The sequence below is a fragment of the Hyla sarda genome, chromosome 7, assembly GCF_029499605.1.
Source record: "Hyla sarda isolate aHylSar1 chromosome 7, aHylSar1.hap1, whole genome shotgun sequence".
Taxonomy (NCBI): domain Eukaryota; kingdom Metazoa; phylum Chordata; class Amphibia; order Anura; family Hylidae; genus Hyla; species Hyla sarda.
In genome coordinates this window covers 49,567,417-49,581,037 of record NC_079195.1, presented here as the reverse complement: position 1 = coordinate 49,581,037, position 13,621 = coordinate 49,567,417, and the positions used below count along the sequence as shown (strand labels likewise).

At 36.1% G+C, this 13,621-nt stretch overlaps 1 protein-coding gene across 23 annotated transcripts in view; it reads left to right on the top strand.

Annotated features, from left to right (window-relative positions):
* Positions 1–13,070, top strand: part of EBF3 (EBF transcription factor 3) — a 160,392-nt gene extending 147,322 nt beyond the window's left edge. For 4 of the 23 annotated variants that reach the window (XM_056528929.1, XM_056528928.1, XM_056528932.1 and 1 more), the window contains exons 12-17: positions 1,581–1,646; positions 2,273–2,450; positions 3,454–3,642; positions 4,560–4,757; positions 6,496–6,621; positions 10,257–13,070. In XM_056528929.1, the coding sequence (XP_056384904.1) occupies positions 1,581–1,646; positions 2,273–2,450; positions 3,454–3,642; positions 4,560–4,757; positions 6,496–6,621; positions 10,257–10,303 (804 nt within the window). In that variant the 3' untranslated portion in view covers positions 10,304–13,070. Of the gene's footprint in view, positions 1–1,580; positions 1,647–2,272; positions 2,451–3,453; positions 3,643–4,559; positions 4,758–6,004; positions 6,072–6,495; positions 6,622–10,198 lie in introns of those variants that run through there. The other 19 variants (XM_056528943.1, XM_056528942.1, XM_056528944.1 and 16 more) reach the window with 11 other exon arrangements.
* The last annotated feature ends 551 nt before the right edge of the window (positions 13,071–13,621 follow it).

The following is a 13,621-nucleotide window of genomic DNA, read 5'->3' as shown; positions in this document are numbered from 1 at the left end:
CCTACAATAATATCTTTTGGGCCCGTTTAGCACTAGGGCCCAGGTGTAAAGTTGTTATGCCCTTGATTTGCCCCCATTTGGGCTATTTTTACTCAATATTAAATCCTGAATACTGAAAAACTGCATACAGGATTGGGCTGGCCCACCAGAGGTTGTGGGGCCTAGCACTACCATGACAGTGGTTTGATCAAGTTGACGATGTGATCTCTGTATGAGCAATGCTACTAGAGGATGACAATATTATTGCATTTTAGGTAGACGTGATTGTTCTAAATAGCTCTGATGGGCCCTCAGAATCCTTTCCTTTATCATGCCAAGGTACCACCATATGCCAATGACCAATTTGCTAGCATTATATTATGTAAAAATGTACATTGTCACATATGGGAAATTCTTTGTCAATCAGGTTACATAGTGATAATAACTATTGAGTAGTTATGGGTGTCTCATAAATCTTCAAGCCAGTTGACCAGACATGCTCGTGATTGGTCAAATCGGCAATTTGTTGTGGTGTCTAAGGTCACCATAACACAGAGAACAGGTCTGTTAAAGCATAGGACTAATTGATAATCCAGAAAATTATAATGACAGATGAGAAAAAAATCTTCTCCACCACCTAGAAATCCCATACGAAATGCACTCCCCATGGCCTGTGTTTATGTCTGGAATCCTCAGCAGGGTTACAACACATCACTATGTTTAATTTTCACTCCAATATATGTTTCGTAAATGATGCCGGCATCCTCTAAGGGGAAGAGTAGTCAAATACAAGAGCTTCCTAGTTAAAATTAAGTAAACTATAGATTAATCCTGACCATCGTAAAGTGGAAGGTAGGCATGCAGGCACCGATAAGACAAACTCGGTGCATCTATACCCCTAGGCAAAAGCACTCTAGTCTCTGAATGTGAAGCCATTTATGAAGTCCTTTACAGCGCACAGTCAAAGAGGTTAATTGAAAAATTTCTTAATGTCATTATGAAAAAAACTAGATTAACCCGAGTTAATTCACTTTATTGTTCAAAATAAAGAGGAATAAGCATTGAACTCACTTGCAAATTTGGAGCATGAATTAGAGGTGAGATGTTGTCTTTAAGGAGTTTGCCAATTTAATTAAGATATGGAAAATTACTTATTGTTCTTCACCACTAAAGTGCTAGGAATTAACAAGTGCCCGCGTTGCCTGTGCTTTTCATATCTCTGCCATGTGTTTGTTTGTTTAATACCCGCAAGACTCCATCGCTAAATCTTCCGCATTTATTTCACTAATTCATCACTGCAGCAATATGATACGGGCAACCTAACAGCCATTGTAGTCAATCACTTGTGGATAGATGGATTCCAAAAAAAATAAAAGCTTTATTATTAATAGACAACTGTCTGTATTGGACTTCAATCTGCAAAACATATCAAAAGCATATCTGTGTAATGCCTACCACGAGTCTTATAAAAATCACCTTGACTTTGTGTTTGGTCTTGTTTGACCTTTTGGCAATCGTGCTCTTAAATCTGCTCTTGTGTCCTGGTTGTAGCCCCAGCTAACAATAACACAAACACCATTTTTCTCTTGTTCCTCCTATAGGAAGTATTACTGAAGAGAGCAGCAGACCTTGTTGAAGCCTTGTACGGAATGCCACACAACAACCAGGCAAGTCATTAATGCATCTTTGAAAATCCATTCAGAAATACGCAATTTAGAGAGCCACAGTGTGCACTGGCTGGCAAGATATCAATACAATCTTATTTGCAATGTATGCCTTTGCCAGCCACCTTAAGGGCAGTGTAATGTGATGAGAAGCACCGAGGGGGAAAAAAAAAGCTTCGTCTTTCCCGTTTTTCTTCTCAGAGCTCGTTTTCCTATCAGAAATGACAATTAGGTGTAAGGTGCCAAAAGCATAAGCAATCATTAAGACGAGAGAGTAACCTTGAACTGGGTCCAAAATATACAGTGACTAATAGCAAAGCCTGCAGTAAACCTGCCAAGTAGAGGCAAGAGAAAATATTTGACTAAATTGTAACAGTCATGCCATTGCCCTGAAACAAATGTATATATACTGACAGATTTATTTAGAATAACTAGGTCCGGTTCGTATTTTGCACTGTAATGTATTCCCCCGTCTTCTGAGGAAATGAGACAAGACAATGATGTGGCCTCTGTACTGACTATTTCATCTGTCTGATCGCTCCAAACTAGGAGAAGCTATATTTAATGGCTGTTGAAACAAACACATATGATTACGCCGGTAACAATGTCTACATTTTATCGCTGTGTAGGAGATAATCCTGAAACGAGCAGCTGACATTGCTGAAGCATTATACAGTGTGCCACGCAATCACAACCAGATCCCCTCGCTTGCCAACACTCCATCTCACAGCGGCATGATGGGAGTAAACTCGTTCAGCAGCCAGCTAGCAGTTAATGTTTCAGAAACATCACAAGCTAATGACCAAGGTATGTGGTTACGCAAGACCCAGTTGCCTATACTGCTCATGGGGCTTAGGATTAGTTGGTGTGATGAGTACACTGGTATTGTAGTTCTTGAATTGTCCCTTTTTAACTCAAAACCCTTTCTGGAGTACTCGTGTATACTTTTAGCCATGCATAGATACATAGAATACCTGTATTGGCATTGGTGATGACATAGATACATTGAATACCTATATAGGCATTGGTGATGACGTAGATACATAGAATGCCTATATAGGCACTGGTAATGACTTCGTAGATACATAGAATACCTATATGGCCATTAGTAATGGCATTGATACATAGAATACCTATGAATGCACTAGTGATGACGTAGATACACAGCATACCTATATAAGCACTGGTAATGACATAGATACATAGAATACCTATATATGCATTGGTGATGACATTTGAGGAATCGTGATTAGCTGTCTCGATGTAGTTGAGTAGCACACAAGATATGGATAGAAGATAAGGGTGTAATGTAACTTAATGCAGGGATATAGAAGCCATTACAGGGTGAACCGTCACCCAACCTTTTTAAAAACAGCCTTTTAGGAGGAAAATCCGTTTAACAAACAAGTTGTTGCTTGTCAGTGGTGGCATTTGAAGGTTTTGAAAAGACTGAAAGTTCATCTTATATGTTGGTACAAACCAGGAATCAAGCCTGTTGATAATTGCTACTAAGGAGCAAAGTGAAAGAAACTGACACAATTGGATCGAAGAAAGCTTTAGTTGGCTGTCTTAAAGCCTGCGAGGGAACAACATAGTGTGTGCTCATAGATGATTTAAGCAGGGCCGGTGTGATAAGGTTATCTTAAACGGTACCAGTTGATAGGGCAGTAAGAAGCATTGTGAAGGAAAGCATGCATGATCAATAAATCTGTGTAGCATTTGATGTGGATTCACGGGGAAGGAAGCAGAAGTGTCTATTATAAATGATAGTAACATTATCTTTTGTTTGCTGGGTTGCTGTTTCTCACAGTAGGCTACAGTCGTAATACAAGCAGTGTATCACCACGAGGATACGTTCCCAGCAGCACCCCACAGCAGTCCAATTACAACACAGTCAGCAATAGCATGAATGGGTATGGAAACACTGGAATGCCCAATTTAGGAGTTCCTGGCTCACCTGGGTTCCTCAACGGCTCATCCGCCAACTCTCCTTATGGCAGTGAGTGTTCTTCTTAATTCATTTTTGCATTCAGCTATTTCTAATTTGGTTGCTTTTAATTTTCTTTTCTGCAATTTTAATTTGATTTTTGTTTGAATAATTTTTTTTTGTTTCTTTGCAATTTTTGAGTTACTGGATAAAAGGATGGGTGACTGAAGGCTGGACATTATGGACAACGAAATAAAGACATAAATGTTCTAAGGATAATATGCACCTATACCATTTGAATAATGTGGTGCTTACTCTGCAAAAAAAAAATAAAAAATAATAATAATAATTTGGGAAAGATTTTCTTAGTATTCTCATGCCATGTTCTCAATTATGAGTGTTGTGTGGACAGTGTGAGTGTGGTTCATTGCAGTCCATTTACATGACACTTCATTGTATATTTTATACAGTTTTGTGTCTAGTACGAACAACAGAAGGACCCACCTATAAGTCTAAGCCCCTTAATACATCTAAATCTTCATTTGTTTTCTTAACCGGAGACTATCAAGTTACACACGCTTGGAAACTACAAACAACTACAGCAACTACAGCACTAATGCTACAACTGTATATTATACAGTACAAAAGAAATTGGGCCTACGTATAGTTCCCACACAAAAAATAGTATGTTAGGACTCTTGAATAGTGCCCTTTATGCTTAGATAAGACCGTAATTGCAACACAACTCCACAATGGATTCTTTATAGAACCCCAAAGATTTCCATATCCAGAAAGTGGCCACGCAGTCATTATCATTTATTTCTATTTTGCACTATTATTATTATTATAATTTTTTTTACTTTATTTACCGTTCCCAACCTCATAAGGCAAGACCATTAAATTCTATTTTTATGTTTTGCCATGAGAGAAGTAGAAGAAAGAAAAAAGCAAAACTCTTTTGAGTCCTGATTATTTTTGCTTTATTGCAGTAGTACCGTCAAGTCCTACAATGGCAGCCTCCTCGGTCACCCTCCCTTCAAACTGTAGCAGTACACACGGCATTTTCTCATTCTCACCTGCAAATGTCATCTCTGCAGTAAAACAAAAGAGTGCATTCGCTCCAGTCGTCAGGCCCCAAGCTTCCCCTCCACCATCCTGCACTAGTGCAAACGGTAACGGACTTCAAGGTGAGTTGAGCTACAAATGAGAATTTTTGGTTTAAATGTAAACTGTATCATTTCATGTGACAACTTTGACTCTTTTGGACCCTTAACCTAATTACCTAATTCTTCTATTAAACTCATTTTATTTCTGATCTGGAAGTCCACCCCTCCAATGGGCTGCCATGTTGCCAATCCCCTTTTGGGAAACTATTAATGAAAACTGGAAGCAGATTAGTCCATACTAACCTGCCGGTATAGGGTGATAGCCCACCTCATACTGATGTCCATGTTATTTTTCTTATGTCTGCCTGTTGCGCTGCCATTCTAAAAAATTGATTGATAACATTATGAAAATTAGGACATTTGGTGCACCGTTTCACTTGCCATCAGTTGCGGCAAGAAACCCTACCTTTGTGTATCTGTAACCCTCTGACGGTGACATAGTTGAACCCAGCGATGAGATCCCGCACTTTCGCAGTAACAATGCCAGGCCACTATGCCTATATTGTTACTGTGAAACTGCGAGACCTCAATGCTGGGTTCAGCTACATCACTGTAGAGGACGTCCATAAATATACATAGGCAGGCTTTTTTTCCGGAGCTGACAGAGAGGCAAAGTGTTGCATTTAGGGGCTAAGCAACGTTCTAATTTGCATAATGCTTAAAAATAACAGTGAAACAGGTGAACATAACAAAATTAACATTGACATCAGATTGATGAGCGCTATCAGCGTATACCGGCATGTCAGTTTCCCTTTTATATTCTCCCATTTGATGACACATTACATAATATAATAACAATGGCTTGGCAACAATGGGCACAGATCTAGCAATTGACACCAAGTCTATACTAATAGAAGAGTATATGGGTCCCTTTTGTGCAAAAGTTGTGCACAATGACTTTTCATGCTAGCTATGCCAATATAGTATGAGTATATATTTTGCTGTGTACATTATTCCATAATGCATGACATCATCATAAATGGGTAAATAAGACATCATCACCAGTTAGATCATGGCATAGAAATAGCTTTTGCTACTTTTCTGCCATCTAATACATCATCCATGGTTCCCCTGAACTTTGAGCTATCATGGTGATGTGTTGATGTCCTGCCATTCCTTGATTCCCTTACATATGAATCCATTTCCTTGCCACAATTTCTAAATGTCTGAAAAAAATTATTTACTAGAGTCTTGACAGTCCATGATATATATATATATGATAGTGTTCAATGCTGCAAGATATATCAAGTATGTTTCTTATTTTTCAGACATGTATTATACTACCACATTCCAAAAATGTTGAAATTCGTAAAGCTAGAACCAGTGCTGCATAATGTGAGACATTTTCATCTTTTAACGTTTCATAAAAAAAAGAACCGTTTACAATTGAGATGTTTGTTATTTTACTAAATACCAACATCCCGCCTTCCTTCCAGTATAATGGAATAAAATATCTTAAAAATATATTTAAATCGGTATAAATTAAACATAAATGGTGTAAAATGTGACATTTGCAAAACTAACAATTCACAAAAGCTAAATAACTATTTATGTGGCAAAATACGATTCCTAAAAAGCTCCTATAGGATTTATGTTCCTGAGATAAAATTACTATTAATCCTTATGTCTCCAAGTTCTCTGCTCGTAATGTATTGTGAATATTGACTTCTTAAAGGAACACTGTATCCAAAACACAGTAATAATTTCTATCTGAGTAACAGTCTAAACATTTTATTTCTCAAAATATTTTTAAATGTAGAATCTGGCGAGGAAGATGGTTGGGGAGGGTATACTACATGTATAGGAAGTGGCATCTCTGTCCTTTTTCCATTGGGCGTTTGCTTTGAAAATGGCACAAAACACCAGAGACTTCATGATTCAAAATGTATGTACAATACAATCATAGTTTTAATAGATATAATGATAGAGACCTTATTCTAACTTGCATGATGTCCCACTTCAATTGCTTTAATGAATGCCCAGAACCTACACACAGGATTTTTTTTAGCTTTAAAAATTTGGGCCAATATATTCAAATTTTGACAGAATGGAGGAGATATGTAAGAGCCAATGGAAGTAGTCACAGTGGTGTCATCACTGACCAATCAGATTACGCTTCTAAGGTTTTTGGAATATTAAAGACCTGATTGGGCAACTACTTTAATTCCTTTGCATTACCTTATGTAATCCCCCATGACTCTAGCCATAGAGATGGACTGTGTCCTCCCAAATATTAGCTCTTGTCTTAAAATCCAAGCCTTCCCTATGTGTAGGTGCCTGGTGCTTCATAATGAACCAAGTAATAAGTTTATAAGTTTTATATATTTTTTACTTAAAATGTTGTATGAATTTATATATTCCAAAATGGATAGAAGTAGAAATCTCCGATTGAAAGGATAATACTTTTCCTTGATTTAAGATACCCATACACTTTAGTCAAGGACCAGCTGACTGTCTAAAGCAGAGGTTCCTAACCCAGTGCTTAAGACCCACCAACAGTCCAGTCCACTTTTTTTCTGTTCTATTCTAATGGAGTAATAATAATAATAATAATAATAAAAAGAATACATAATGTTGGTGGGCCTTGAGGGATGGGGTAGGGAACACTGGTCTATTTAAGTATTTGGGGGACCTCCTGACTCTCCCTTGAGAGATGATGATGGAGAGAGAAGGATCGGGCATGTTGGATTTCAACTGCCCGACCCATTTTTTAACAGAAAGATAAGCAGTCACCAGAGTCATCTGGCGGAGGCTTACGATCGAGAATACATGAACATTCAGCCATGCCGAATGTTCATTTGTATAGGGAGATCGGGAGAGGTAGCTGTCCGCTGAAAAAACATTTGGCTGACAGCTATTGAAGGTGTATTGCTGCCTTGAGAAACATCACAGAGTGATACTTTGCTCGGTAGTCTCCTTTATAAGACAGAATGGAGAGTCGGGAGCCAAAAATAACTTGTGCTCTGGTAGAGCCGGCCGGTCAATATATTACATGGTTGACCATTATTTGATTGGCTGCCATGTAATACTAGTGGTGACCACAGAGCAAATATCTGGCTGCAACTACCTTTGGCAATAACAGCCTATTGCCAAAGTTTTTTATGTAACAACCTTTTTAAATAAGCATATTTATAATATATGTAATTTTAAAAAATGTATACCCCATAACAATATATATATATATATATATATATATATATATATATATATGGGAACAGAGCCCTATCAGCGATACTCTTTTTCCTTGTATTATTTAATTGCTCTTTTTCTATCCTATATCTTAGCATAAAAGCATCTATTCCTTATTAAACACCTATGTGGCACATTAATAAACCACTTTATTTTTGGTCGCAGAAAATGATATACACAGCCCATTTTTCAATAACAATTATTACGATTCTTGCAACGTGCCAAACGATAATTATTTCCCTATCCAACGTTACAGTAAATTTGTATACATGCGAAACATAAGTCTTATCAGCCATAAACTGGTAGCAGTAGTCCTAAAACAGATTAATATTGTTGGGATTAATGAAGTGAGAAATTGAAGCTTAGATCACTACATAAGCAAATGTATTAATGTTACACATAAATTAGTGAGGGGGAAAAAAAATAAGTTTTAATGAAAGAAAGGCAAAGATGTATCAATGGCAATTGTTCATTTCCAGCCTCGTTTACGTTATATGTTAAGATTTGTAGGGGTGGAGATCTTCTCCCTAATAATTCTGCATGATAAAGCTTAAAAATAATTTTTGGAAGTATCGAAAAACCAGGTTCTCCCAGAAGGCCAGAGCAGTAAGAAAATAAAGAGAGCCCTGGCTCATAAGACTTTAATTTACAACTAGAGAAATGTCTGGTCCTGGCTGGTGAGTGAGTTGGCTTCATCTGACATTACCAGTACTGACCATGTTGTTTTTCAGCTGTCAACATGACCGGTCTCCTGGGAGTCTGGGCCAGTGTTTGCTATTAGCAAAACGTTAAGAGAAATATCATATGTGGGAGGCAGGGTGTTTTGCACCAAAATGTCAGAACACTCTCCTTGCTTAAATGTCCTTCTTCTTTGTTACATTATATTTTGCTTCACTCTCTAAAGAAGCTAGCTTAGGTATTTAGATGCCTAAAAAGAGATGTCCACTCTAAATTCTCTATTTTATTAATGAGTATCCCCCAACTAGCAAAAAATAAATAAATCAGTAAATAAATTAAAATATAATAAGATGATTTGTAGATCTTTGTACATATGCTGCCTTATGGTTGGGCATCACTTTCTGTAGGACCGGAGGCCCTTACACATCGATATTATTTGGTGGTCATATCGATGACTTTAATCCCATGCCCTTTTATATACAAAAATACATAGATTCTTTGTTTTCTAATAAGCAATACAAAGATGTAATGGAGGTATTCTGTCACAGAAATTTTGCTTCTACAGAGGCATCATATGGCGGCACATACAGTGCCCACCACTCTATCATATAGATCTACAATGTGTCCATATCCTGTCCCAGAGTTCTGTCCATGTTGTTTAGCTATACACATGGGTAACACTCTTTGAAAGTAGTAACATTTTTGTAAAATTGAAGACTCATAAGAAATCTATGATACATGGAGATGGGCTGGAAATGGAGATGGACTTTTCAGTTACGTAGATTTTAGAATATTACTTAGCCCTCAGACTTCACCACAGTTATCTAATATGCACCCTGTAAATTTTACGACATTGTTTAGAGGGCCACATGTGACCAAACTTTTTATCGTCATGTGACGGAAATCTAAAAATAGTTTATTTATTTGGTTGAAGATCCAAAAAGACTAAAAATAAAAAAAAAGCAAAAATGTATATGTGTACAGATATATTTCTGCCATCATATATCCTGCCCCAGCATGGTGGAATTCGAAAAATTTGAGGTAGCCCAAACTATGGTTACATCATGGTCTGAGTCTACTGGTCTTATAGGACATGTGCACTGGTGTCAAATTGGGGCCCTCATGTTGTTGCAAAACTTCAACTCCCAGCTTGCCCGGACAGCCATTGGCTGTCCGGGCATGCTGGGAGTTGAAGTTTTTAAACATCTGGAGGACCACAGCTTGACACCACACTGATCTAAGGGCAGTCACCAGTAGACATGTCCCATAAGACCAGTAGACTCAGACCATGATGTAACCATGATGTAGTTTGGGTTACCTCCAATTTTTTTAATTCCACAGTTTTCCCCAAAACTGAAAAAAAAATACTCTCCGGGCCCCCTTTTGGTATAAGTCACCCATAAAGTTTACAAATAGCAACCAAATGGCACCAAAATTCTGCAAATCAACTTATAAACACATAATTTAAATAAAATAAAAAAGAAAACTAAGGTTAGCCCCCGATAAAATATTTATTTAATCTTTAGGACTTTCACTGAAAAATAGAGAACGTGTAGGCCTGTTAAGCTAATGTAATCTTTCCTCTTTTCTTCTAGCTATGTCGGGTCTTGTAGTTCCACCAATGTAAAGTCACTTTTGTCTACTTGCTTGTAGCATCAAGCTTCAGAAGAAAGCTTCAGGGGACACATTTAGTGTATTAAGGAGCACTGACGGAAACCAGTCTCTTCAGAACAAAAAAACCACCGAGAAGCGAAATGCTACAAACTCTTTGTTTTACAAAGATTTTATTTGAACTTACGAGAACTCGACCTGCAAAAAAAAAAAAAAAAGGATCGACTTCTTCACGAACAATTCCATTTTGTCGACTGAACTTTTCTCATATTTTTCACCTTTCTCAATCCTGAAGAAGATGGGGAAAAAAGCGACGCCTATTTTGTACAAAGTTTCTGATTATGTCTTGGCTATGTCTAGTACTTGCTCTATGTTGGGACAAAAAAAAAAAAAAAGCATCGTGGATGCACCGTTCCGAATTCTCATGAAACACTGATGAAAAATGCCTCAGAACATTTTTCGAGTACTCATTATTGGACTCACAATGGTTGTGTATCTCTATAATGTGAAATATTTTTTTTGTGGTGAAAAAGGGGGCCAAGGAGGTTTGAGCCATCAAACTGGAACAAAAAAATAAAAATATATGAATCATTTAAAATTGGATGGGAGGGGTAAAAGGGGGAAACTTGGGCGGGGAAAGGGTTTATCATTGCTTAACTTCATCTTAATGAAATGGAACTTTGTAACTTATTGTAGTTAGGAATTGTAACTTTGATATTGAATTCTCTTGCCTTCAACAAGCACACTGACAGAGGGAGATGCTACTGTCTGTTGGTTCCAATATACTTCCACTGCTAGAGCTTCCTGTTAAGCAAGTGTGACCTGCATCATTTTTTTCGACTTCTTGCTCGCACTGTATACTATTGCATTCTTAGGCTACTGTGAAGTCTATGTTTCTTGTACCAGAAAATTGTCCTTTTGACTTCTAGAACCTTATTCCCTAATGTGTTTTGTATGTGGTTATAAAATTGTAGACTTTTGTGATTTTGCCAAAGTTGTAGCTAAATATTTATACACTTGTCTTGAATTTTTTTTTCTTTCCAGATCCACTTAAACTATTCGAGAGCCTATTTTATTCCTTATGCCTTTCGATGGGGAATAAAATAATCTTGACACTTTCTTTCACGTGAACACTTGCAGTCACTAAGGGAATTTATTTTGTAACATATCAATTATAAATATTGTATTTATCTTTGAAATTTTGTATATTGCTTTCCATTGTTTTATTTTTGTTCTTGTATGTATGTATTATTATTATTATAATTATTGTTATTTTTTTTTTTATGTTGGGCTGGTGTTGACGTGCTGAGAAAAACAGCATTAAGCCAAGAAAGGTTGCCTTCATACTGTATGTTCTTTTTAATGAATCATGGTGTCCATAAATTTCATTTGTACTTTCGGAAATATGTGCTATTGTTTAGACTTTCTGTCCTTTTTTTTATTGTTTTGAAGAAAAGTCAAATTCATTCTTTATTTTTATATTATTTTTAAGTTATCTGAACAAATGATTTTTTGGAATAAAAGTTGTTTGTTGTATAGTCAAAAAACTAAAAACTGTGCCACATGGCTGTAATTAATATTAGTAGAACAAAATGTGCATGATTATCCAACCACGAATACAAATGGGCTTTGTGGTTGTATGTTTATTTTTTATTTTATTTGAATTTTTTTGTTTTTTTTTGTTTTTTTTTATAGAATGTAAAAAATCATTTTAGCTGCCACTCATAAGACTTGCCACATAATAGAAAAAAAAAAAAAAAAAAAAAGAACAAAAAAACTAAAACGTGCTTACTGGACAAATTCAGAGGCCGGAAATATAAAATTCACAACTGATATTTTGATTAAAAAAAATGTTTGCCACATTAGTTTCTCTGATGCCTTAAAGTTATTTTCTTTAAAAAAAAAATAAAAAAAAATATTTTGTGCTATTTATCACAGGCTTACACCATGATTTCTCATCATCACATCATGACGATGATTTCTGGTGTAAAAAACGAAAAATGAAATAGAGAGAAAAAAAAGCACAATCCTGGTATAAAATGATGTCACTCCTTTTCTGCATCTGTCTTCTGCTGCACTCTGCACTCCCAAACTCATGCACTGTTTATAGGTTTCATACAAACTCACGGTAATACTCAACTTTTTTATATATTTTTAATGAAAAATCTTTTGTAGCGAGTCCCAGTAGCTGAGACTTTTTAATTGGAAAGACGTCCTTGGTAATGGATACGACTTATTAGTGCCAAAATTGTAGCTTGTAAAGGTGACGGACTGGTTAATATTTTTTTTGGTTTTCCTTTGCACTATAGGCATTGCTATAACAGCGGTGTGAATACTTTTGCAAACTGCAGCAGAATTAAAAAATTTCTACACAAAAAGGAGAGACATTTTATTTTAATTTCTAGGCAAAATGCATACTATTAGTGTGTTGTAAAATAGTGGAAGCTATGGTATAACACGGACTTGAGATGCTTTGCACATTTATGTTACGAAAGCCGATAGGCCTAGCTCAATGGGAAAAATCTAGACACTTTTAAAAAAATGAAAAAAAAAAAAGCCTCATTTTTATTTTGTATAGGAAAGGTTCAAATAAAGAAAAAAAGAGGTCATGTGTACATGTAAAAAAAAACAAACAAAAAACATTTGCAAGTTATTTCATTAATGCAATCTGTTTGTGTTCTAGATTAGTTAGTCTATTCACACATTGTCTCCAGAATGAACGCTTCACTAAATGGTAGATCTTACTGTTAAAGACCCTACAATAAGATTGTTTTATCTGTACATTTTTTCAGATATTTAACTGTATAAAATGTTCATTTTACACAATATTTAATTAAAGTATTTCTTGTCTGTGAATTTCACTTTTTAGTAATTTTATCTGAAGTTTTGATTATTAAAAAAAATCTTGCAAAACACTGAAAAGGAACAGAACGTTGGGGTTTCTTTTATACAAGTTCGACTTTTTCTGATTGAGAAAAAATAGAAATCAAGGCTGCAGAGAGGGTTGTGTTAAAAAACAAAAAAGTGTCAATGCAACATGCATTTTAAAGCCGAAAAAAAATCCTTGAATATATAAGGATGAATACTGTATATGCCAGTGTATAAGACGACTGGGCGTATAAGACGACCCCCAACTTTTACAGTTAACCCCTTAATGACCAAGCCCATTTTCACCTCAAGGACCAGGCCAATTTTATTTTTGCGTTTTCGTTTTTTCCTCCTCGCCTTCTAAAATCCATAACTCCTTTATATTTCCATGTACAGACCCATATAAGGGCTTGTTTTTTTTGCGTGAACAATTGTACTTTGTAATGAAACCTCTCATTTTACCATAAAATGTTCAGTGAACCCCCCAAAAAATTTTGGGGGGGGGGAAGAAATTTAAATGAAAACCAAAATTTTGGACA